A 27,881-nucleotide genomic window follows, 5' to 3' on the forward strand; every position below is an offset into this window, starting at 1 on the left:
TCCTAGGAAGGAACCGACTGACCTGGACCTATATAGCACCCTGGCAAACAGGATACTTTTGGCTTAGGAAAAGCTCTAAGTCCTGGGCCCAGGGTCCATCCCTCTAGAGAGGGCATTATAGGCAAAACCCCACGGTTTGGGGCCCGGGTACTGTCCACTTTGGCGCTGAGGCACTTTGGACAGATCCGGTTAGCCCGCCTTAATCCCAAGGATACAGAGGCAAAGCTTAATCCATGACCAACACCTAAGACACTGGCGAAAAAACTGAGGTACTCCTCCTATGGGAGGGGGTTATATAGGGAGGGGACTTCCTGTTTGAGATTGCCAGTGTCCATCACCTGAAGGTACTCCATATAACCACATAGTAATGAATATGCCGCTCTGTGTCCCGTGATGTACGAGAAAGAAACATAGCATCATGCAATGCATGAATCTATGTATTGTTGATTGATGGGTGCAGAGGAGAGAGGGGCGGAGCTCCTGCGCCCACTATGGACGCACCGCCACTGAGTGTGACCGTAATAAATAGATGATAATTACTGTGCAAAATAATCCCCATTCCATGCTTGGGGAAGTGCATGAATGTCAGGTGCTATGAATAGTAGAGACTTAATATACAGGTGAAACTCGAAAAATTTGAATATTGTGCAAAAGTTCATTTATTTCACTAATGCAACTTAAAAGGTGAAACTTATATATGAGATAGACTCATTACATGCAAAGCAAGATAGTTCAAGCTGTGATTTGTCATAATTGTGATGATTATGGCTTACAGCTCATAAAAACCCAAATCCACAATCTCAGAAAATTAGAATATTACATGCAATCAATAAAACAACTGTGGATATAAGCGTAGCGCTAAATGTTAAAAGGAGATAAAAATAGCTCACTAGGTGCAAATGTGTGCCTATAAAGTCCATGGGCCAGATTCTCAGAGGAGATACGACGGCTGGTTGGTTTTTCCTTTCTTAATATTGGCTATATGTTTACTCGGACAGAGAAAGTCCTGATTGTATGCCCTACGTATGGTTTCTTGCATGGGCAAGTCATGAGGTAGACAATATATTGTGTCGCACACGTAGTGAAACGTTTCATCTGGTATGTGGCCATAGACTGAAACGTCTCACTTTTACGTCTGCCACTGGTGTTGCAAACACACATTGCACTTTCGACAAGGAAAGTATCCCTTACAATCATGAAAGAAAGAAACCCTTTTGGGGGGTCTATGATGTTGGGTGCAATCTGGCCCTGAATGGATCTCGCACCCCTAAAGATGACACCCGCTCGTTCCGGCAAGACTGGTCCTAAAAACCTGTCACTCTGAAGGACACCCCAATGTTTTTTGAGAATGTCCTTGATTTGTCTTGACTGTACTGAGTATGTGGTGAAAAAAGACCATCTAAATTGGTCATCTTTGGTCTTTTTAGGGTGTACCTGTAATAGTGAACCCCGATCGATACGTGAGATCCGATCGATTTCAACATCCAAGTCACTAGACACATAACCCTTTTTGACAAATCTGTTCTTCAAAATGGCAGACTGAGTGGTGAAGTCCCCCACTCTAGTACAGTTTCTCCGTAATCGAAGAAACTGACTATGAGGTACGAACTTGAGCCACTGAGGGTGGTGACAACTATCTAGCGGGATGTATGCATTACGATCTGTCAGTTTGAAGTAGGTAGTAAACGCCAACTGATGGTCGACCACCTTGACCTCAAGGTTCCAAAAATTTACAGATGTAGAGTTAGCCTCATGGCTAAAGCTTATGCCTCTGTCATTGATGTTAAGAGTGGTCATGAAGTCGTTGAGTGACTCCAGATCGCCCTTTCATAGGAGGAGGTCGTCATCTATATACCTAGCCCAAAAGGACCAATTCAGGTCTCTTAGGGGCATAGACGACGTCCTCCTCCCGTATGGCCATGAAAAAGGTTGGCCAAACTGGGGGCAAATGTAGCCACCATGGCTACCCCCTTGGTCTGCAAATAAAACCAAAAATAATTATGTTTAGCCGCAAACCTAGAGAGCTGCATATAGAAGTTGCGCTGTATGATGGGAAAGGTGGTATTCTGAGGTAAATAATGCTCAACTGCATCAAAACCCAACTTGTGCGGAATGCACGTGTAGAGTGCAGCAACATCTGCCGTTGCCAGAATCATACCTTTCTGATAGTTGACTGACTGAAGTAATCTAATGGTATCGCCCGCGTTCTTTAAATATGAGGGCACGAGTCGGACCAGAGGCTGTAGATGAAAATCTACATATTTCCCTATCCTGGCTGTGACCGAGTCGATCCCGCTGACTATAGGATGGCCAGGGGGATCGACTAGGTCTTTGTGCACCTTGGGGAGATAGTAAATGGCTGGAATCTTAGGTGCAACAGGCGCAAGATAACTCCTTTCTTTCTTATCTAGAATCCCCAAGGCAAAACCTTCATCCACTAACTCGACAAGAGCCCTCTTATATTGAAATGTGGGATCTGTATGAATAGGAGTGTAGGTTTCTGAATCACCCAAAATTCTGTCCATTTCTTTAATGTAATCAATTTTGTCCAGCACGTCAATGGCTCCACCCTTGTTGGCCGGACTAATGATTAGATCTTTCTGCTCACAAAGTTGTTTCAAACTGACCTTGATTTTGGGGTTTGTGTATATCTTTCTACTAGGCAGTTTCTCTAAATCCTGTAAGACCAAATTACAGAAAACATTAATAGCCGGTGCCATAGTCCAGTGGGGTTAAACAGAGAAGGGTTAGCCAAACCAGTATGCACATGGACATCTGGAGATTTGGGAGCTGTTACAGATATATACGGGGGCAGAGCTAAAAAGTGTCTTTGAATACCAAGTTTTCGGATGAATTTTTGTATGTCAATGAATGTGGATAACTTGTTTAATGTCCTAGGAGGGACATATTTTATGCATGGCATGAAATCTATCAGACTGTGGCACTGCTGAGGTGTTATGGAAGACCAGGATGCTTCAATAGCAGCCTTCAGCTCTTCTGCATTGTTCGGTCTCATCTTTCTCGTGGCAATGCCCCATAGATTCTCTATAGGGTTCAGGTCAGGCGAGTTTGCTGGCTAATCAAGCACAGTAATCCCACGGTCATTGAATCAGGTTCTGGTGCTTTTGGCAGTGTGGGCAGGAGCCAAGTCCTGCTGGAAAATGAAGTCAGCATCCCCATAGAGCTTGTCTGCATAAGGAAGCATGAAGCGCTCCAAAATCTCCTGGTAGACGCCTGCAGTGACCCCAGACTTAATGAAGCACAGTGGACCAACACCAGCAGATGACATGGCTCCCCAAATCAACACAGACTGTGGAAACTTCACACTAGACTTCAAGCATCTTGCAGTGTGTGCCTCTCCATTCTTCCACCATACTCTGGGTCCTTGGTTTACAAATGAGATGCAGAATGTGCACTCTTTAGAAAAGAGGACTTTGGATCAGGTAAGACGCTTATGACGTTGTTTGTTGTTTAGGAGTGGCTTGACAAAAGGAATATGACATTTGAAGCCCATGTCCAGGATCCGTCTGTGTGTGGTGGCTCTTGATGCACTGACTCCAGCATCAGTACACTCCTTGTGAAAGTCCCCAACACTTTTGAATGGCCTTTTCCTGACAATCCTCTCCAGGTTGCAGTCATCCCTGCTGCAGGTGTTATGGCTTAATTAGCTGACTAGAGTGGGACACTTTGAGCCTTCACAATATTCTAATTTTCTGACATTGTGGATTTGGGGTTTTCATAAGCTGTAAGCCATAATCATCACAATTATGACAAATCATGGCTTGAACTATCTTGCTTTGCATGTAAAGAGTATCTCTCATATATTAGTTTCACCTTGTAAGTTGCATTAGTGAAATAAATGAACTTTTGCACGATATTCTAATTTATCGAGTTTCACCTGTATACACATTGCACACGGGTGTCCTATGACAAAATTGAATAGAAACAAAATTTATTTCTACAATATAAAACTGTATTGTGGCAGACAAAAAACAAAGGGCAATGTACATCACAAGAACTATTTTTTATTAAAGTACTTTGTTGTGAATGCTGACAGTAGGTCTTTGTATGGGGTGTCCGAGTAGGCCTTGGTCCGTGGAACTCTGAAGATGCGTTGTACGGCTGGGGATTTTAGCAATAAGTTGTGAGATAGGCCTACTAAGCTGGAGGAGACCCAGTACAGGGCCATACACTGCAGAAAAAAAGAAAAACATGTCTGCATTTAGGAACATTCAGCACTCCCTGTCAGTTCAAACTGCAAATGTATCACATAAATGTTTGTAATATACCAATAATTAAGAGGATCAGCCGATTGCTACCTGAGATAAGGTTCTGGGCTTGAATTAGTTAGCTATTGCGGAACAGAATAGATTTTTTTCTGTTTTCTCCAATTAAGATATCAAAGTTGCTAGTAAATGAAATACTGTACCTCTCTATAGTTTGTTAGAACAGACTAATGCATCAAAAACATTCTTTCATGCATTGTTGTTCTTTATTATGCTTACTATGGTTTCAGTGATTACCCATTACATTCCTGTATACCTTGTGGATTGGCTAGCTAAGGTCTCACAAGCTGCAGGTAGTATGGATTGGTGCGGTTTTTTTTGGATGTGCATGTTATGTTGTTACCATAAGCCTGATGGATCAATATTTTCTTCCTAAGAGGGTTATTTTCCTACAGCCACCAATCACATTCAAACTTGCAGAGTGGTCTGATGCTGCCTGGTTGCTTTAGGTAAACAACTCTAGCGTCAAACAGGATCTTGCTAACACAGAAGGCTCTAAGGCCCCATTCACATGGGCCAGATCCCCTGCTGAGTTGAGCAGAGCGGGTGGATGACAGATCTGTGGCTGCTCTGCTTATGAAGAGCAGACACAGCCGCTCTGCTCTATGGACTGTCGGATGTAAACAGACCGGCTGTCTATTTACACCCGACTGCCCTCCAGTCCAATCCGGCCAGATGGAGAGGAACGGATACCCTTCCATTTGTTTTTGCCAGATCAGATTGGAGGTAGGTGGGTGTAAATGGACACAAGTCCGTTTACATCCGCTGCTTCATAGAGGAAAATGTAGGGTCTGATCGGGTCTGCCTGAAAAACTGACAGCAGGACCCGATCAGACCACTCGTGTGAAAGGGGCCTAAAGCCTGGTACACACTGAATTGTGGGTTGAATGAAAAAAAATAAACTGTCAGCTCCGGTCGCAGCCGCTGTACTAACTATGCGAAGGGGCGTTAGTGCATCGATCTCCCCTGCTGAGCTGTTGTGTTCTGACAGGAGGACTACATACACATGGGCCGAATGTAAAACATTTTTTAAACCAGCTGATGTCTCCCGACATTTGGCCCGTGTGTACTATGCTTTAGTGTAATGTATAGGTTCATTGCATGGGCAGCCGGGAAAGAACATTGCCCTTTATCACTGCCATCTGTGCCTCTTTATCAGGTGAACCATTACGAACATGGCACAGAGTAAACGACTTACCGAAGGAACGCTGGCTGCAATGGGGATCATAACAACAGACACGGCCCGAATAAAGTTGGATATGTATCTCTGAAATCTAGACAGCTCAGTCTTACGAAGGGAAAATATCTGCAAGAAGATGAAAAGGCATATTAAGCTAATATCTGATTTTTAACTGATTTTTAATTCTGATCACAGAGGAAACCAAGAAATGGTATAATTTAAGCAGTTTCGGGATTACATTTGAGTCAAGTAAGGATTTTGCAGAACTCTAGCCACAGACACACCCCTCAGTGATTACCAGCAATCTTTCTGGGGACTGCTATTTAGCCCCACCCGAGATAGTTAGCACAGGATATGCCTGCCTGCAACCCTTATCTGTGCACCACTGAAATAAATTGCTTGACTGGGCCATCTGACCTTCCATGTTAACAGTATCTGACAATATTAACCACTTCCCTACCGCACCATGGTAATATGACGGCGGCAGGAACCCTTTTGTTCCTCCGGGCCGGTGTCATATTACGTCTTTTTTTCCCCAAGCTTCTAGGTGGCGTGCCCGGCAGCCGCGATGTCCGCTGGGCACCCGCGATTGCCTGTGAACATGGCAGGACAGTGGATCTGTGTGTGTAAACACACAGATCCACGTCCTGTCAGAGGAGAGATCGATGTGTGTTCCCAGTAAAGAGGAACACCGATCGGTCTCCTCCCCTTGTGAGTCCCCTCCCCCTACAGTTAGAATCACTTCCTAGGATACACAGTTAACCCCTTCTTCGCCCCCTAGTGTTAACCCCTTCCTGCCAGTCACATATATACAGTAATCAGTGCATTTTTATAGCACGGATCGCTGTATAAATGTGAATGGTCCCAAAATAGTGTCAAAAGTGTCCGCCGCAATATCGCTGCCAAGATAAAAAAAAAAAAAAAAAAAAAAATTGCAGATCGCTGCCAATACTAGTAAAAGAAAAACAATAATACAAATGCTATAAATCTATCCCCTTTTTTGTAGACGCTATAACTTTTGCGCAAACAATCGATATACGCTTATTGCAATATTTTTACCAAAGTTTTGTAGAAGAATACATATCGGCCGACTGTGGAAAAAATGTTTTTTTTTATATATTTTTGGGGGGATATTTATTTGTAGCAAAAAGTAAAAAATATTGTTTTTTTCAAAATGTACGCTCTTTTTTTTTGTTTATAGAGCAAAAAATATAAACCGCAGAGGTGATCACATACCACTAAAAGAAAGCTCTATTTGTGGGGGGGGGGGACTCAAAATTTCAACTGGGTACAGTGTTGCATGACCGCGCAATTGTCATTCAAAGTGTAACAGCGATGAAAGCTGAAAATTGGTCTGGGCAGGAAGGGGGTGAAAATGCAGTGTATTGAAGTGGTTAAGAAAAGATTTCTAGCTGCCTCCAACCTAAACTTGGCTATATGGACAGAGAATAAAGAAACCTTTAAAATTCGCCATTTGAATAAATCCATTTCTATATACAGTTCAAAGTAATGTGAGGAAAATTGAAACTATTTAGAACCAAATTTAAGAACACCATTCAATATATGGTACTATTAGAGGCCAAAATGAATTAATGTGTATGTAAACTAACAATAAACTTGTATGTCCTTTTTGGATTGTCAAACATACATTTTAAGGACCCCCCCCCCGCTCGGGCCTGGGGGTCAGTTGAAAGCCCCCCCCCCTCCGTGCTGGGCGCCACCAGACCCTGCCAACAGTGGATTGAGTCTCGTGGCACCACTTGATGTGTACAAGATGATTTCTTATGGGGATAACGATTGTATGCCCTGCTGTACTCGGGGGCGTGCTTTAGACAGGAATATACTTGGAATTCACCGGTTGAGAATTGTAAAATGTTATAATCTGGAAATGCGTATCTCAGTCTGACATTGTACCTACTAGGGTTGTCCCGATACCGATACCTGTATCGGTATCGGGACCGATACCGAGTATTTGCGGGAGTACTTGTACTCCCGCAAATGCCCCCGATGCCTCATCCGATACTTGGGCCCCCCCCCGCCGCATAACGCAACGAAAGCTGCCGCCGCATGGTTAGACAGCGTGCGGGGAACATTACAGCTTTCATTTGAATAGCTGTAGTGTTCCCTGCCGCGTATAGACACTCCCCCTTGCTCGGGATTGGACGGGTGATCTGTCCAATCCCGAGCAAGGGGGAGTGTCTATACGCGGTGCGGCGGGGAACACTCCAGCTATTCAAATGAAAGCTGTGATGTGCCCACTCCTAGGCATTATCCCTGTTCTCCTTCCACCAATTCTCATTGTTTACCAACAGAATGCTTCTCATCACCAACTGTATGAGTCACTACCTACATTGCCTAGATAATGAATGGGAGCCTAGAACACAAAGGTTAGAGGTTCAATCATTTTCTTTGTAAATCATTTTCCTTCTGCCTGAAAAAAAATACTGTATGACTATTTTCAATGGTTGGAATAAGGAGAGAAGCTGTCACTTTTGCAATCCAAGTATCCTGCTTATGTCTGCTGAGCTAATTAGCTGTTAAGCAAATTGACATAATTAAGAAGCTCACAAGTCACTCAGCCTTATTTTTGGGCCAAAGAAATGTTCAGATGGATAGAAATGCTGAACGGCCATGCCACTTACAAAGTGTTTTAACCTGATCACACAAGACAGCTGTCTTCCCTACATATATTAATAATGTTCAGACAACAGTATGACAAAGTGGATTTGCTAAATAAATGCAATGAGCATTCCCAGTTCTATAACCAAGGCTCAGTTCTTATTAATTCTATGCTACAAAGCACATAGCAGATTTACTCCATTATATAACAAGATAGGAACTGTTCCTATAACCCAGGCAGATGATATCATGATGGGATATACAGTGCATGGTGGGCACACAGGACAGCTGTAATACTATGAAATGCCAAACTGAGAGAATTGATATATGGGGGACATGGCTGGATATATGGGGGGACATGGCTGGATATATGGGGGGACATGGCTGGATATATGGGGGGACATGGCTGGATATATGGGGGACATGGCTGGATATATGGGGGACATGGCTGGATATGGGGGGAGACATGGTTGGATATATGGGGGAGACATGGTTGGATATATGGGGGACATGGCTGGATATATGGGGGACATGGCTGGATATATGGGGGACATGGCTGCATATGTGGGGGACATGGCTGCATTTGTGGGGGGACATGGCTGCATTTGGGGACACATTTAAAAAAAAGTATCGGTATTCGGTATCGGCGAGTACTTGAAAAAAAGTATCGGTACTTGTACTCAGTCCTAAAAAAGTGGTATCGGGACAACCCTAGTACCTACTGAAAGCTTGTATGTCGATTGCGGAGTATTTTGTAATGCTGATTTGTAAATAAAAAACCTTTTTCTGTTAAAAAAAAAACACATTTGAAAGATCTTTGTTATACCTGTAAAAAAATGGTTGATCCTGCCAGACATCTTGTAAGCTGATCATTCCTGTGCTCTCTGTATCTGCTACCTGCTTATCAGTTATCACTGTTTCTAGCCCTCTCTGTGGCTTACAGAACAACCCTTATAATATGAAAGAAAGAAGAGAGTAAGATGTTCTGCAGTCCTGAACACTTACAGTCCTAGGGTTACAATGATGATCCTCCCTATATACAGAACAATAAGTGTGTTCTGCACTGTATGTTCCCTATGCCACACACCTAATGCCGCGTACACACGGTCGGAATTTCCAACAACAAATATTCGATGTGAGCTTGTTGTCGAAAAATCCGACCGGGTGTATGCTCCATCGGACATTTGCTGTCGGAATTTACGACAACAAATGTTTGAGAGCTGGTTTTCAATTTTTCCGACAACAAAAGTTCTTGTCGGAAATTCCAATCGTCTGTAGCCAATTTTGACGCACAAAATCCTACGCATGATCGGAATCAATTTGACGCATGCTCTGAATCATTGAACTTAATTTTTCTCGGCTTGTCTTAGTGTTGTACATGACCGCGTTCTTCACGTTCGGAATTTCCAACATTTGTGTGACTGTGTGTATGCAAGACAAGTTTGAGCGAACAATCCGTCGGAAAAAAAATCCACGGTTTTGATTTTGGAATGTCCGATCATGTGTACGCGGCATTAATCTGTACAACGTGCTAAACATTCCCTATTCCACACTGCCTCATTCCGCATGACGACATGCTGTATGTTCCTTACTCCGCACTGGCTCTTTCTAAAATAACTCTTGTACATTTTATATTTCACACTGCATCATGCTGTATGCTCTGTTCATTTGATAGCCCAAGTTGACTCATTCTGTATGTTGGGCTGTACCTCTTAAATTCCACAAAAGACTTGTTCTATATTTTTCACACTTTGGGATGCCAGTTAGACAAACTGAAAATGTTATAGAGCTGAAATGCCCCAGGGAAAAAAAATTGCATTCTTGAATCCCAGGCCCCCTTGGATTTGTCCCAATTCCCCTTGCTAAAATTCTGATGCCCGTTTCTTTAATTACCAACTCTACCATTGGTACTGGATGGAGCTGTATCTGTCCTGCAGTGGTACTGGCTGCAAGAAAAGCTGAAGTGAGCCGACAGCGGGCAAGGAAGACAGCAGTTTAGGGTGATCCAGTGACCTTGCACACTGTCACTAAGGCCTAAAAGGTAAAAAAACAGAAGTGGCAGGCTTAGTTATAAGCAGGGAGAACAAAAAAATATCTGCTGGCCTCACTTACCACTAGATTACAACTTGCAGTTCCAGGTGGTGAGGTCAGGAATGACAAAAAGTAGCTGCAGCCCCTGTGCCCCCTACTGAGAAGCAACGCCCACATATCCTTTCACTATGAACCAATACCCCCTCCCTCACTGAAAGTCAAAGCCTGTTTTCCCCTCATTGAGCACCAATTCCTCCTCTTCACCCACTGAGAACCAATGTTCCCCCTGTCCAACCCTCTGATCATCAGTGACCCCTCCCCCAGTGGATATGCAAAATATCAATTTGTTAATATAATTGGTTTATAAATGTTTTAATAGGTACAAATAAAAGAATATATTTAGAATGCCATGATTTTTTGGTATCCCAAAAGCCCCATTATATCGAATATACAGTACTGTGGATTTATCTACGGTGGAAGGTAAATACTGTATTTATTGGCGTATAACACTCACTTTTTTACCCTAAAAATAGAGGGTAAACTGTGTCTGCGTGTTATACGCAGGGGGCTCTGGAATGTTTTTTTCCTGAAACTTCCCTCTTAAAGTTAGGGTGCGTGTTATGCGCTGATAAATACGGTAGCTATATATCATATCTTTAGATACACTAAAACATTGGAGTGAATCTCTGACATGTATCCATAATATCTGTACCTCTACAAGAAGCAGGTTGATGAGACCCAAGGATATTGGGAGGATCCAAGTAGAATCTGGAACGGTGAGATCAGGAAACCAGAGTGCTCCCCCTTCCTGTAGTTGCTCGTGAAGCACTAGCCCTGAAAACAGACATTTTGTTCATATCAATAAACAACTGTTTGATGCAGTGTCCCCCGTGAGTGCCATTTTGTGACAAAGAAAACAGTGATGAAAATTATATCTTATATTCCCTGTTAATGACGTAATAAAGGAGTCATAAATTTTGATTTTATATACAGGTAATAACTTAAAAAACAAGAGCAAGTATAAAAAAGGAGGCATCCTCTGAGGGACCCAGGCTGAAAACCAGCTCATTTGACCTCTGCCAGCTTACTTTGAGCAACTCCTGGAAGAGACCACAAGAAGAGACTGAAAGTAAAGCCTCGTACACACGCTCGCAAGAACCAGCAAGAAAACTGCTGGCAGAGCTTTCCGCCGAGAAAACTGTGCGTGTGTACGAGGCTTTGAGGTTTCTTGTCGGGAAATCTGTCCAGAATCTCGACGAGAAAAATAGAGAACCTGCTCTCTATTTTTCTTGTCGGGATTCTCGGCAGTGTTTTCCTGACGAGAAACCCGAGTGTCTGTATACTTACCTGTCGCTGTGGAAACCCACGCATGCTCGAAATGACTTTGACGCATGCGCGGTAGCTTCCAAGGCATAGGTAGGGTGTAGCAAGATGGCGGCGATGGCATCGAATGTGACGAGCGCATGCTCATCGTAGTTGATGATATCACCGCGTTCGTGCCATTCAAAGTGTACACTCGGCCGGCAGGAGAATCTTGCCAAGAATCTCGTCATGAAAAAACGTTTTTTTCCTGACGAGATTCTGGGCCGTGTGTACAGGGCTTTACACTAAACTCTGGTTTAATCACTTAAGACCTGGACCAAAATGCAGGTAAAGGACCAGGCCCATTTTTGCGATTCGGCACTGCGTCGCTTTAACTGACAATTGCGAGGTCATGCGACGTGGCTCCCAAACAAAATTGCCGTCCTTTTTTTCCCACAAATAGAGCTTTCTTCTAGTGGTATTTGATCACCTCTGCGGTTTTTATTTTTTGCGCTATTAACAAAAATAGAGGGATAATTTTGAAAAAAATTTAATATTTGTTACTTTTTGCTATAATAAATATCCCCCAAAAATATATAAAAAAAAACATTTTTTTTCCTCAGTTTAGGTCGATACGTATTCTACCTATTTTTGGTAAAAAAAACCGCAATAAGCGTTTATCGATTGGTTTTATAGCGTTTACAAAATAGGGGATATTTTTATTGCATTTTTATAAAAAAAATATTTTTTACTACTAATGGCGGCGATCAGCGATTTTTTTCGTGACTGCGACATTATAGCGGACACATCGGACAATTTTTACACATTTTTGGGACCATTGTCATTTTCACAGCAAAAAATGCTATAAAAATGCATTGTTTACTGTGAAAATTACAATTGCAGTTTGGGAGTTAGGGGTTAAGTGTGACCTTATATGTGTTTATAACGGTAGGGGGGCGGGGCTGGACGTGTGATGTCATTGATCGTCTTTACCTATATCAGGGAACAGACGATCAATGACAGCGCCACTGTGAAGAACGGGGAAGGTGTGTTTACACACACCTCTCCCCGTTCTTCAGCTCCGGGAACCGATCACGGGACTCCGGCGGCGATCGGGTCCGCGGGACCCGCGGAGCTTCCGTGACCCACGGCTGGGCATTTAACAATCACGTACGGGTACGTGATTGTGCCCAGCCGTGCCATTCTGCCGACGTATATCGGCGTTAGGCGGTCCTTAAGTGGTTAAAAAATAAAATAGAAAATTCATGTAATATGTACGATATTTGCATTAGTTCTGGTGAATGTCCAGTTCCAGCGGTTGGACAATGTCACCATGGCTTGCATGTGAAAGAAAAATTTAATAAAAAATTTAACAGAAGCAAGGGAAATTAGGCCACCAACTTATGTACATGAGGCATGGTCCTAGGTGCTGCCAGGTCTTTTTTGTCAATGTTCCCACAAACACCAGTGAGTGCAATGTGGAAAGATAGCGTCCAGTTGAGGTCAGGAGAGGAGAAATCACGTGAGCCAAAACAGCCTCCTTGTCTCACATCTGCTCCCAAACCTCCTAAACACAAGAAAAAATTAAAAAAAGACCTCAAATATTCCTCCTTTGGCACTGGGACCACCTGCATAAAACGTGCATGCATTAGACCTGCTCAGTGTGGTGCTTAGTGCATAGGAACAGCCATTTTTAATGCTAACCTTTGTAACGTGTTCTGCACTCCTGTGACCCGTTTTTAACAGACAGCAGGCTGAAGCCCACCGTCAGCTGACTTCACAGAGCCAGTCCAGGCTCAGGCAAGATTGCGACAATGAAGTCTGGACCCACCCACATGCCTGGAGTGGCACCTGTCTCAGCCTCTCAGTGAGCCACTGAGAGCCTGAGTTGGCCCCTCCCGCCCCTCCACAGCCCAGTGCTCCAGTGAGCGTGAGGGGAGAAGCAGAGCTAACAGCGGCGACTGGCAGCCACCAGCTCTCTGCTCTGGGAGAACTGAGAGATTGGCGGTGTTTGATCGTTCTGTTCCTAGTCTTAGAGCCGGCAGGGGACAGATGCTGCATCTACCAAGGTAAGCATGATTCTGCAAAAAAAAAAAACGTACTTCTCTTTTAAATTTTCTTGAGTAATCTGCACAGTTGAGCCATATCAACTTCTACTGAGCCATCTACTGATAAAGGAAGTAAAACACAACTACTGTGCTGTAATAATAAACAGGCAGCACAGACGGCACATAGGACCAGGGCTTACTAAGCTGTCCTATCCCATCTGTTGGGTCTGGAAGCAGATAAGCCAAAAAGAGAGTATGTTCGCTTTATACATGTATATATCAAAAACCTATCCCTAGAAGAGTAAAACAAGCTGTCCCTCTATTGTGTTAGCTGGTCATTTCTAAAACTGCCCATAGATAGAGCGATTTTCTTACCTGCAACCACCGGTAATATCTCCCATGAGGGAGATTAATGGGGGGGGGAATATCCCCCATGAAGCCATTGTTTTCTCCCGGCAGGGGGGAGGGGAGCCATCCCTGGCATCAGAACACAGTGATTACTGCTAGCGGCTATAATAATCGCATGTAAAATCCGACAGGCTGGTTGTACCCAAGTTGATCAATGGTTCTGAATCTTGGCCAGTCCTTGCTGAACTGCCTATGGTTAGCTTAAGTATGCAGATCTAGAAGGTGATCAGTGAACCTAAATTACACTATGCCACTAAAATGTACAGGCTATACAGGAATGGTAACAATATAGATAAGATTGTCAGGAACCATTTATTATACACATTTGTAATTAAAAGTCAGCAGAATGATGTGTGGGCACAGAAGTGTCCCATCAGAAGATGCACATCGGAAATAAAGTGAGGGGAGTTATGCCTCCAGTAGCAGATTTTGGAAAGGGCCGCCATTTGTTAAATAGCAGGTTCAGTGCTTTCTGATTCTGAATGGAAGTGGTTTAACATCTAAATTTCAAAGTTTGCAAACGTCATCAATAAGAAGAGCTACCAGAGTGATTTGTTATAGCTGCTGTTCACTATTTCTTTAATTATTATAGGGAAACTGGCAGTCCACAGTGGAGTTCTCCCTGCAGTACCATTCATACGTTAAGCATGCCTCTATATCCTTGGTTGGAGGCAGCCAATAGCAGCACAAGGAATGCTAAGGTTTCAACATGGTTTCAACTAGAAGTTTAGATTTAAAGTAATAAGTGAAACTTTAAACAAAAAATGAAGGCCTGCTAGATGACTTCAGGTTGGCTCCTTTTGCAGGTATAGCTATTGTATGTAATTTGAAGAAACACGTGTCAGTCCAGACTGCATTTTCAAGTGCATGGCAGCCTACTTTTATTTAAAGGAAGCAAAAAGTTCAAACCAAACAAGGGGGTTCCACCATTAATGCATGATGGTTATTTGGCCTACTGATAACACAACTGCTTCAGGCCTCATGCCTAGGCTGTAGGTCTGTTCCTCAGACCTGTATGCTTGGTTCAAGTTCTCTCCTAGCTTACCCAGGATTCAAACTGCCACCTGCAGTCTCGCTAAAGAACATGGGTGTCTTCCCAACACTCACACAGACTTGTGTCTGTGGGGCGGAGTCCTCCTGACTCCTTGGGGGGAGCTGTCTCCAAGTGGGAGCTCTAGAACCCAGCTCACATGTGTGCCATCAGCATGCCTCTGTTTACAAGAACCAGGGTGAAAGTGCTAATCCACACTATGAAATGGGGTCGCCTCTCCACACTATGGCCCAGATTCACAAAGGAGATACGACGGCGTATCTCCAGATACGCCGTCGTATCTCCGAGTTCGGCCGGTCGTATCTATGCGCCTGATTCTTAGAATCAGTTACGCATAGATTTCTATTAGATCCGACTGGCGTAAGTCTCTTACGCCATCGGATCGTAACTGCATATTTACGCTGGCCGCTAGGGTCGTGTATGCTAATTTACGCCTAGAAATATGTAAATCAGCTAGATACGCGAATTCACAAACGTACGCCCGGCCGACGCAGTACAGATACGCCGTTTACGTAAGGCTTTTCCCGGCGTAAAGTTACCCCTGCTATATGGTGGCGTACATGCGGCGTACCAATGTTAAGTATGGACGTAGTTCCCCCATCGAATTTTGAATATTTTACGTCGTTTGCGCAAGTCGTCCGTGAATGGGGCTGGACGTAATTTACGTTCGCATCAAAACCAATACGTCCTTGCGGCGTATTTGGAGCAATGCACACTGGGATATGTCCACGGACGGCGATCTACGAGAATCTGGCCCACTGTATAACATAAGTGTCTACTGTTTAAAATCCAGCAATACATTGGGGGTTATTTACGAAAGGCAAATCCACTTTGCACTACAAGTGCACTGAAATTGCACTTGGAAGTTCAGTCGCTGAAGATCTGAAATGAGGGGAAGCTCTGCGGATTTTATTACCCAATCATGTAAAAGCTAAAATGCTGTATTTTAATTATCCTTGCATGTCCCCCTCGGATCGCGGCTGCACTTGGAAGTGCAGATAACGCTTCCATGCTCAACCAGTGAAACGGCCCTGCTAAATTTCACTGTGAAAATTCAAATTCAGTGTTTAATCTGATATAAACTGAAAAAGCTCTATTGCTTTACACTAACACAGTCACTCTTTGTTTCCTCTTGTTGCATGTCTACAATAAAGTGTTACTAAACCCAGGACCCTGCATTCACTATACAGTGCATTCAGAAAGTATTCACAGCGCTTCACTTTTTCCACATTTTGTTATGTCACAGCCTTATTCTAAAATGGATTAAATTCATAAATTTTCCCCAAAATTCTACAAACTATACCCCATAATGACAACATGAAAGAAGATTGTTTGAAATCTTTGGAAAATTAATTATAAATAAAAAACAAAAAAATTCCATGTACAGTACATAAGTATCCACAGCCTTCGTTCAATACTTTGTTGAAGCACTTTTGGCACCAATTAAAGCCTCAAGTCTTTTTGAGTATGATGCTACAAGCTTGGCACACCTATTTTTGGGCACTTTATCTTATTCTTATTTGCAGGAACTCTCAAGCTCCATCAGGTTGGATGGGGAGCGTCGGTGCACAGCCATTTTCAGATCTCTCCAAAGATGTTCAATCGGGTTCAAGTCTGGGCTCTGGCTGGGCCACTCAAGGACATTTACAGACTTGTCTTGTAGCCATTCTTTTGATATCTTGGCTGTGTGCTTAGGGTCGTTGTCCTGTTGGAAGATGAACCTTCGCCCACGAGCACTCTGGAGCAGGTTTATTTATCAAAAGATGTCTCTGTACATTGCTGCATTCATCTTTCCCTCGATCCTGACTAGTCTCCCAGTTCCTGTCACTGAAAAACATCCCCACAGCATGATGCTGTCACCACCATGCTTTACTGTAGAGATGGTATTAGCCAGGAGATCAGGGGTGCCTGGTTTCCTCCAGACATGATGCTTGCTATTCAGGCCAAAAGTTAAATCTTTGTTTTATCAGACCAGAGAATTTTGTTTCTCATGGTCTGAGAGTCCTTCAGGTGCCTTTTGGCAAACTCCAGGCGGGTTGTCATGTGCCTTTTACAGGGGAGCGGCTTCCGTCTGGCCATTCTATCATACAGGCCCGATTGGTGCTGCAGAGATGGTGGTTCTTCTGGAAGATTCTCCTCTCTCCACAGAGAAATGCTGGAGCTCTGTCAGAGTGGTCACCTCCCTGATTAGGCCCTTTTCCCCTGATCGCTCAGTTTGGCCGGGTGTCCTGCTTTAAGAAGGTGGTTCCAAATTTCTTCCATTTATGGATGATGGAGGCCCACTGTGCAAATTGGGACATTCAATGCTACAGAAATTTTTCTGTACCCTTCCCCAGATCTGTGCCGATACAATCCTGTCTCGGAGGTCTACAGACAATTCCTTGGACTTCATGACTTGGTTTGTGCTCTGACATGCACTGATAACTGTGGGGACCTTATATAGACAGGTGTGTGCCTTTCCAAATCATGTCCAATCAACTGAATTTACCACAGGTGGACTCCAATCAAGTTGTAGAATCATCTCAAGGATGATCAGTGGAAACAGGATGCACCTGAACACCGTTTTATTTATTTTTATAAATTTGCAAAGATTTCAAACAAACTTCTTAGATGTTGTCATTATGGGGTATTGTTTTTGAGAAAAATAATGAATTTAATCCATTTTGGAATAAGGTTGTAACATGTGAATACTTTCTGGATGCACTGTATCTGGTCTCCCACAGTACACAGAACATGGAAATGCAGAAGTTTTAGTAAATATGCCTTTTCTCATCAGCAGTTAGAACAGTCTTGTGACTTTTATCAGTGTCTGGTTAACCACATAAGGACCGCCTCCTGCACATATACGTCGGCAGAATGGCACGGCTGGGCACAAGCACGTACAAGTACGTCCTCTTTAAGTGCCCAGCGGTGGGTTGCGGGCGCGCGCCTGCGAACCGGTCCGAAGCTCCGTGCACGCGGGACCCGCGGACCCGATCGCCGCTGGAGTCCCGCGATCGGTCCCCGGAGCTAAAGAACGGGGAGAGCTGTGTGTAAACACAGCTTCCCCGTTCTTCACTGTGGCGCAGTCATTGATCGTGTGTTCCCTTTTATAGGGAAACACAATCAATGACGTCACACCTACAGCCACACCCCCCTACAGTTAGAAACACAAATGAGGTCACACTTAACCCCTTCAGCGCCCCCTTGTGGTTAACTCCCAAACTGCAATTGTCATTTTCACAGTAAACAATGCATTTTTTGCTGTGAAAATGACAATGGTCCCAAAAATGTGTCAAAATTGTCCGAAGTGTCCGCCATAATGTCGCAGTCACGAAAAAAATCGCTGATCGCCGCCATTAGTAGTAAAAAAATAAAAAATTAATAAAAATTCAATAAATCTATCCCCTATTTTGTAAACGCTATAAATTTTGCGCAAACCAATCGATAAACACTTATTGCGATTTTTTTTTACCAAAAATAGATAGAAGAATACGTATCGGCCTAAACTGAGGAAATTTTTTTTTTATATATTTTTGGGGGATATTTATTATAGCAAAATTGTCGCTCTATTTTTGTTTATAGCGCAAAAAATAAAAACCGCAGAGGTGATCAAATACCGCCAAAAGAAAGCTCTATTTGTGGGGAAAAAAGGATGCCAATTTTGTTTGGGAGCCACGTCGCACGACCGCGCACTTGTCAGTTAAAGCTACGCAGTGCCGAATCGCAAAAACTGGCCAGGTCCTTTAGCTGCCTAAAGGTCCGGGTCTTAAGTGGTTAAAGCATGCAGGAGGAGTTTTCATTCTCCCACGATTGTCCCATGAGGATGCAGAACCCGACCCTCTGTCTGGACAGTAATGATTGGCCCTGTGCCGAGTACATGCACTTATCCAAGAAAAAAAAAAACAATACACACCAAACTGAGCATGTGTAGTGTGTCCCCCAAGGCTCAGTTCTATCTGGAGCTGGTTTGGGGACTCTGGAAGAAGGGGAGAATCAGAGGAGACAGGATCAAACTGCCTTTTTAAACAACGAAAATAATTAACCCCTTGGGTTCCACAGCGAGTAGAACAAGCATGCTTTACTTGCATATACAGACTGATTTTACTGTTGTGGGTTTAGTAACACTTTATGACCACTAAAATGATATGAACATTGCAAAAACAAATAAATAACAATTACCTGTGGTGGATCCATTCGCAGAAAAACTGAAATTTCTCAGAGCCAAAGACACAAATATCCACATTGGGATTTGGATCCACATAATCAGGCTGGCTTTAACAGGGTGACAGTTATCCCGAACATACAGTTCAGTTACTATTCTTTTCATGTTTTTACGAAAATGAAATCTGTTTTGAAAGAAAAGGAAAATATACATAATACTGTAATAGCATACAGCACATCTTTATAGTTAGTTGCAAAGGTTCTGCAGCACAGCACTCGTGGTGAACGCAGGACAGTCATTTTATAGAAAATGTGTCTGCTGGCTACATGCCTATGTTAACCACTTCCTTACTGGGCACTTAAACCCCTTCCTGACCAGAGGACTTTTTGCGATTCGGCACTGCGTCGCTTTAACTGACAATTGCGCGGTCGTGCGACGTGGCTCGAAAACAAAATTAACGTCCTTTTTTCCCCACAAATAGAGCTTTCTTTTGGTGGTATTTGATCACCTCTGCGGTTTTTATTTTTTGCGCTATAAACAAAAATAGAGCGACAATTTTGAAAAAAAAAAAAATATTTTTACTTGTTGCTATAATAAATAGCTCAATTTTTTTTTTTTTACGTTTTTTTTTATCCTCAGTCTAGGCCGATACGTATTCTACATATTTTTAGTAAAAAAAAAAAAAAAAAAATCGCAATAAGCGACTGGTTTGCGCAAAAGTTATAGCGCCTACAAAATAAGGGACAGAATTATTATTATTATTATTTTTTTTTTACTAGAAATGGCGGCGATCTGCGATTTTTATTGGGACTGCGACGTTATGGCGGACACATCGGACACTTTTGACACGTTTTTGGCGCCATTCACATTTATACTGCAATCAGTGCTATAAATATGCACTAATTACTGTATACATTTTTTTTTTACTAGAAATGGCGGCGATCTGCGATTTTTATTGGGACTGCAACGTTATGGCGGACACATCGGACACTTTTGACACATTTTTGGCGCCATTCACATTTATACTGCAATCAGTGCTATAAATATGCACTAATTACTGTATAAAACATTTTTTTTACTAGAAATGGCGGCGATCTGCGATTTTTATTGGGACTGCGACGTTATGGCGGACACATCGGACACTTTTGACACATTTTTGGCGCCATTCACATTTATACTGCAATCAGTGCTATAAATATGCACTAATTACTGTATAAATGTGACTGGCAGGGAAGGGGTTAACACTAGGGGGTGAGGAAGGGGTTAAATGTGTATCCTAATTAGTGTTCTAACTGTGGGGGAGGGGGGGTGACTGGGGGGGGTGACCGATCTGTGTCCCTATGTACAAGAGACACAGATCCGTCTCCTCTCTCCCCTGACAGCACCGCTGTCTGCGAGAGCCGGGAATGAGAGATGATCTCATATGTAAACATATGAGATCATCTCTCATTGGCCGCACAGATCGCCTAGGAAACGGCCGCTCCGATTGGCCGTTCACGGCGATCTGTGACTTGCTGTGTCCAAGGGACACGGCCAGCACAGCAGTTCCCCGCTGCGCGCTCGGGAGCGCGCGCGGGGAACGCGAAAAGGGGCGGCCGTAAAAACACGGCCTCCCAGAGAAGTAGAGCCACCCGGCGGCCGTATATAGTCGTACGGCCGTCGGGAAGTGGTTAAAAGCCTCTGATTATGTAGGTCATCGCTAATTACCAGGCCAAAGACTAGTTTCTGGACTGTCACTCAGCAGAACTGAACACATAAAAGGTATGCATGGTTATCTGATGACTGTCACGATTGGAGGTTGGAGTCTTCAGATGACCGTTCCCATCTCCCCTGATAGTTACAGCTGTGTTTTCTGTGCACATGGGATATGACGCAGTCAGGAGATAGGAAGATCGCTTGGCACTGGCTTCATCCTCAAATAGATGATGGTCTGTGCTGTCAGTGGCAAAATTAACAGCTGCTTTCTACAAATAAAAGACATTCTTACCAGGAAATAAACATCTAGTTTCAGGCTAAAAAAATGTGTGCCATTTTTTCCCCACAAATAGAGCTTTCTTTTTGGTGGTATTTGATCACCTCTGCGCTATAAAAAAAACAAAAAAAAGGCAGACAATTTTGAAAAAAATATATATATATATATATTTTTTGACTTTCTGCTATAACACACACACAAAAAAAAATGTTCATGAATTTAGGCCAATATGTATTCTGCTACATGTTTTTGGTAAAAAAAATCCCAATAAGCGTATTTATATATTGATTGGTTTGTGCAAAATGTATAGCGTCTACATACTATGGGATAGATTTATGGAGTTTCTTTTTTTACTAGTAATAGGGGCGATCAGCAACTTTAAGCGGGACTGCGACATTGCGGCGGACAAATCTGACACTAAGTGACACTTTTTGGGGACCAGTGACACCAATACAGCGATTAGTGCTAGATAAAAATGCACGGTCGCTGTACTAATGACACTGGCAGTGAAGAGGTTAACATCAGGGGCAATCAAAGGGTTAAATGTGTTCCCTGGGGGTGCTTGCTAACTGTTGGGGGGGGGGGTTTGATTTGACCAGGGGAAGACAGAGATCTGTGTTCCTGCTTAGCAGAAACACAAGATCCCCATCTTCCCCTCTGTTTACATAGGCAGACCACCATTCTGTCTGCCTCTGGGACCATCAGCGGCTCCTGTCAGACATCGGGTCCCCGGACCTACTGATTGGCTCCTGCTGTGTCCAATCACAGTGGAAGCAGGTCGCCAGCGGGGCACATGCATGTCCCAGACCCGGCAAATAAAATCACGTACAGGTACGCGATTTCATGCTGAAGGGCCTCCCTGCTGCAGTAAAAATACATGGAGCGGTCCATAAGCAATGTAAAAAAAAAAAAAAAAAAACTTTGGTTTCCTTGAGATTTCCCCGAACATTTTGCATAGAGCAGTAGTAAAAGTGCTTGTCCTGACTACAGATTAGGGTTTCTCAACTTAATTATATGATTTACCCCTTTACTACACCAACACTTGGCAAATACCCCTTAATGTGCATCAGCCTAATCCATGTACCAAAGTGTGTATTTTCAAGCCAATACTAAGCGCTAATGTTTCCATCCACACTCTGGGACTTTCATCAACAGGTATCAGTCTGTGGCCGATAGCCAATAGTAACTTATCCCCCATTCACTGTATTACTATAAACATTAAGCATATATTATGATGGAAATACAGCAGCAGACTGCACACATTTTATTCTAGTTTTCAACACCGTTGCCTCTCCCTGCTCTAGGGTGCCAGAGCAATGTGTTTCTATCTTTTATAAAGTGGTTGATTCCTCTCTCCAAATTACATCATATTAATCTGGGATTCAAGACTTGCTGTGCTTAAAAACATGCCTCCAAATAAGCTGGATGCCAGTGGCCAGGCCATTATTAGGCATTAGCCATTGTTGTGGGTCTAAAGGAGAACGAAGATTTGCAGTCCAAGGACCACGGCTATGGAAAGCTCTACCCACGGACATCCGTATGGAAGAAAACCATCGGGCCTTCAGGAAAAAAAATTAAGACCCACCTCTTCTGAAGGATCAGGACGACACTGGATGCAGAGCACCTTGAGGCGATTTAGTTCACATTTGTAGCACTATAAAAGTTACTCACTCATTATGACCACTGACAGATAAAGTAGAGAACATTGAATATCTTGTTACAATAGGATCGGAAAGTGGGTGGAATATATTAGGCAGCAAGTGAACATATTGCTCCTCCAACTTCGCATAAACGGAACCCTGAGTGAATCATTTACATTATATAATGGCACTCGGCAGGGATGCCCCCCCTCTCTCCTATCCTATTCGCCCTCTCCCTCAAACCCTTCCTATCGACTATCAGATCAGACCAAAACATTCGGGGGATCACGATTGGCTCTGTTGAACATAAATATGCCGCATATGCGGACGATATTCTCTTCTATATACAACGCCCCCTTTTATCCCTCCCTAATTTGATGTCTGCCTTCTCAAAATTTAGTGCCATTTCTAATTTTAAAATCAATATGTCTAAATCCGAAATCTTAAACCTCACTGTTCCAAATAAACTAGCCACCCGTCTGAAAGAATCCTTTCCTTTTAATTGGCAGCCCCAGTCCCTTAAATATCTTGGCATCTTTCTGACCCTCAATCCCTCCTCCTTGTTCCGAACTAATTATATCCCCTTATTAAACACTATTAAAGCAGATTTGCAGAGGTGGTCCCAGCTTGTCCATTCCTGGTTGGGGAGGATCAGCATTGTAAAGATGAACATACTGCCCAGGCTACTTTTTCTGTTTCAAATGATCCCCTTCAAGATCCCAGTAGGTTTTTTCACTCTCCTCCGGTCCCTTTTCGGTAAATACATTTGGCGTGGGAGGCGACCCAGATTAGCTAGATCCACACTTATCAGGTCTAAATTCGATGGAGGCCTCGCTTTACCGGATGCTAAGGGTTATTTTAAAGCTGCAGTACTCACTAGGATATTGGATTGGAGGTATCATAAGCGTTCTAAATTATGGGTGTCCCTGGAGGAGTCCATGTGCTCCACGGATCTGTTTACACAGCTATGGATCCCCAAACGATGCAGATCCCTGGCCATATCCACCTCCCCCCTCACGCATTCCACCTTAACGATCTGGGAAATCTTTTGGGTGGCTGCATAACTGCCCATTGATGCCTCTTGCTGGACATTTACAATTACTTCCCCCCCGGGAATATGTTCATCTCTGGAAAGCCTTGGTCTCTCGGTAATGCAACTATGTTACGTCACGCGATTACTCCCACTGGGGTGGCCTCCTTGTCCGACCTTATGGGTCCCTCCCCCATTTGCTTCATGGATCACTGGAAATTCCACCAACTCTCAGCCTTTATACGCTCCCTTCCACGACCGCTTCGATCTCTCACGGACCTGTCCCTAATTGAACTAGCCTTTATAGATGACCAACCCCCAGAGAGACCCCTCTCATATTTCTACAAGGCACTGATGTCCTTAACAACCAAAGGCCAACCCATATTTCTTCGTAACTGGGAACGTGACCTCAATATAACATTTACAGAAGCCCAAAAGTCCAAGATCCTTAGTTTGGCCCATACCTCCTCAATCTCCTCCAGGACCGCGGAAGTAAACTACAAAGTTCTCACCAGGTGGCACCTCACCCCTGTGGCACTTCATGGGATTTTCCCTCTGACTTCCCCATTTTGGAAAGCTGTTCTTGACTGTATGAAGGAAATCCAGGGATTTGAGACCCCCAGTGATCCTGGGGTTGTTTTGCACAGACAGACCAGTGGGCCCATATAAGAAATCCTTAACACCGCATTTTTTAAATGCGGCGAAGTCTTTAATTCCCAGGTATTGGAAGTTGGCTACAGTTCCAACCCTGCATCAATGGTTAGAGGAAGTTGATCACACATATCATATGGAGGATCTCACACTCTTTAGTAGGAATAAATCTGATTTGGCGATTAAAATATGGGCCGACTGGTTTGCCTTCAAGTTTACCACTGCGTATGCTAATATTGTACATTGAGCGATGAGACACTATTCTCTTAGTTAACATGTCTATTTTAATTACGTATGAATGGTACCCACCTGTGGCGACTTACCCTCCTTACCCTTCTCCCCTCCCCTCCTTACCCTTTTCTTTCCTCTCCTCTTCCTCTTGTTCTTTCCCTATCTCTTTCTCCAACCTTCCTTATATTTTCTCACCATCCAATGTTCCACACTTTATTGTAAGCATTTTGGCTCAGGGACATTTTAGTAATAATACCGAGCAGGGGCTTTTTTCGGTTTTGGCCAAGTGGCATTTGGTCTCGGCCAGATTGCTCCCCCTGCCCCTTTCTTTTTGTACCTTGTTTTATTTGGATTTAATGTCCTTGACTTTGTTTTTGGTTTTTTGTTTTGGAATGGTCTTCTGTTTCACCCCCTTTTGTACTTGTATATTCTGTATACTTAATAAAAACTTATTGAACAAAAAAAATAAAAGATTTTTATTAAAAAAAAAAAAAAACATATTGCTCCTGAAATTGATGTGTTGAAAGCAGAAAATAAATGGCCATTACAGTTTGTTGTGTATGGGGCTGTGTAGCTGCAGATCAGTCAGGATGCCCATGCTGACCCATCTATACAGCCAAAAGCACCTACAATGGGCACATGAGCATCAGAACTGGACCATGGAGCAATAGAAGAAGGTAGCCTGGTCTGATGAATCATTTCTTTAACATTATGGGATGGCAAGGTGCCTGTGTCTTACTTACCTGGGGAAGCGATGTCACCAGGATGCACTGTGGGAAGATAGAGCAGAGGCAGTGTGATGCTTTAGGGCAAAGTTATGCTGGGAAACCTTGGGTCCTGCCATTCATGTACCACCTGCCTATATTGCTGCTGACCAAGTATGCCCCTTTATGGAAATGGTATTCTCTAATGGCAGTTGTCTCTTTCAATAAGATAGTGCACCCTGCCACACTCCAAAAACAGTTCAAGAATGGTTTGAGGAACATGAGTTCAAAGTGTTGAATTGGCCTCCAAATTCTTCAGACATCTGTGGAATGTGCTGGAAAAACAAGCTCAGTCCATGGAGGCCCATCTTGCAACTTATAGGACTTAACGAATCTGCAACTAATGGCTTGGTGTCAGATACCACAGCATACCTTCGAAGGTCTAGTGGAGTCGATGCATTGATGGGTCAGGACTATTTTGGTGTCAGCATCTACTCAATATTAGGTGGGTGGTCACAATGTTATGACTGATTAGTGTACAGTGAGTGAGTAACTTGTATAGCGCAACAAATGCGAACTTAATCGCCTCAAGGCGCTTGGCATCCAGAGTCGTACCGGTCTTTCAGAAGAGGTGGGTCTTTAGTTTTTTCCTAAAGGCCCGATGGTTTTCATCCAAGGGGATGGTAGTGGGTAGAGCATCCCAGAGCCGTGGTCCTTGGACCAAAAATCTACGTTCTCCCTTCGATTTGTAGCGGGATTTAGGAATTTGGAGAAGGTTTTGGTTGGTTGACCGAAGCACGCGCTTGGTGACGTAGGGTTTTATTTTCTCACTTAAGTATTGGGGAGCGTTCCCCTGTATACATTTGTGGGTGAGGCAGAGTGTCTTGAATGTCACCCGGTCCTGTACGGGCAGCCAGTGGAGGGACCTCTAGACCGGGGAGACGGATTTCCACGGCTTTTTACCTGTTACGTCTGGCTGCCGTGTTCTGGATGACTTGTAGACATGAAATCTGGTATTTCGGTAGTCATAAGTAGAGGGAGTTTGTGTAGTCGAGTCGTGAGTTGATGATAGTTCCAACCACTACTGCTGTGTCCTCTTCCAGGATGAAGGGGATGAGTCTATGTAGCATGCGGAGCAGATTATGAGAACCGCTGACGACTGATCCTATTTGTGCATTCATCGTCATGTCTTAGGCCTAGTACACACGAGAGGATCGATCCGCGGAAACGGTCCCCTGGATAAATCCTCTGGCGGATTTTGATCTCATGGTTGTACTAACCATGAGATCAAAATCCCCGCGGAATTCCCTCAGCGGTGACGTGACGCGGCGACGTGCGCGACGCTGTCATATAAGGAATTCCACGCATGCGTCGAATCATTACGACGCATGCGAGGGATGGAATCAGACGGATTGATCCGCTGAGTCTGTACAGACCAGCGGATCAATCCGACAAATTTCTCACCGCTCCAGGTGAGCCCCATAGGCAATCAAGGGCTGTTGAACCACCAAGGTGCTGGCAATGCTGATGATAGCAAGTGGAAGGATGAAAACTGGATAGCCGCACTCCAAATCACTTAAAAATAAGTTGTCTTTATTTTTCAACCGTACACACAGTCACTGCAACCAACAAAAAACAGTATGGCCGACGCGTTTCGCACTTACATTTAGTGCTTAGTCATGGCTAAGAAATCTTGATCCGCTGGAAATCCATCCCCGGGGGAAAAAATCCGCGGAAAAATATCCGCTGGATCGTACACACCAGGGGATCTATGCGCTGAAACAGGTCCGCGGATAAATTTCAGCGGATCGATCCTCTCGTGTGTATGGGGCCTAAGACTCTATGACTCCGAGACTTTTGACTTTATTGCTTGGCGCGATGGTTTGTCCGAGGATGGTGGGTGGTGTCCATGTGGTCCTAGAAATGGATTTCCCATTTACGTGAAGTACAAGTCAAGCAAGTAAGCAGGTAAGATGAAATACGATCTGGCTTTGGTATACTAGACCAAAATGTTCAAGTGCAACTTTAATTGGAACGGACGGAGCAGCGTTCGAATACTGCTGGTTTAACTTTATTGCTTTGAATGTTGTATACAAGTGCCTGAAAGCATGCGACTTGTTTCAGAGGCTCATGCTCTTGTACAGCACCCTATGAGTAGTTACCGCCTCCATATTTCCTCCTTCGCTCTGTTACAGTCACCATTTAGCTAGAAGTAATTGGATGAAACAAACTGAGTGGGTATTAAGCCACACCAGTAAAACAGGACTTTGTTGGAGTGTGATGTCAATGATAAATAAGAGGGAGGAGATGATGGACAGCCGCACTCCAATAAAGTGTAAAAAATGGTGCCTTTTATTCCAGTAAAACGAAAACTACAACAGCAAAAAAAAAATTCCAAACAGTGGGGTAACAGAGCTGACTCGTTTCACATCGATAACCGATGCTTACTCATAGCGGCGGTTTTCTTTCTCTGTGATGTCAATGATAGGTGAGCTAATAAATTCACATAGAAAATCTTATAGAAAAAATTAAAATTTTATTTTAAATACATAAAAACAATAAATAAAATCCATTGTTTGCCCTG

At 43.6% G+C, this 27,881-nt stretch overlaps 1 protein-coding gene across 2 annotated transcripts in view; it reads right to left on the reverse strand.

Moving 5' to 3' along the window:
• Positions 1 to 4,005: 4,005 nt before the first annotated feature.
• The window catches only part of LOC120915585 (cytochrome c oxidase assembly protein COX18, mitochondrial), a 59,777-nt gene continuing 35,901 nt past the window's right edge, over positions 4,006 to 27,881 (reverse strand). For both annotated transcript variants that reach the window (XM_040326212.1, XM_040326222.1), the window contains 4 exons: positions 19,087 to 19,253; positions 10,829 to 10,950; positions 5,485 to 5,592; positions 4,006 to 4,192 (listed from right to left, as the gene is read on the reverse strand). In XM_040326212.1, the coding sequence (XP_040182146.1) occupies positions 4,019 to 4,192; positions 5,485 to 5,592; positions 10,829 to 10,950; positions 19,087 to 19,253 (571 nt within the window). In that variant the 3' untranslated portion in view covers positions 4,006 to 4,018. The remainder of the gene's footprint in view (positions 4,193 to 5,484; positions 5,593 to 10,828; positions 10,951 to 19,086; positions 19,254 to 27,881) is intronic.

This window comes from Rana temporaria, chromosome 1 (genome assembly GCF_905171775.1).
Source record: "Rana temporaria chromosome 1, aRanTem1.1, whole genome shotgun sequence".
NCBI lineage: Eukaryota > Metazoa > Chordata > Amphibia > Anura > Ranidae > Rana > Rana temporaria.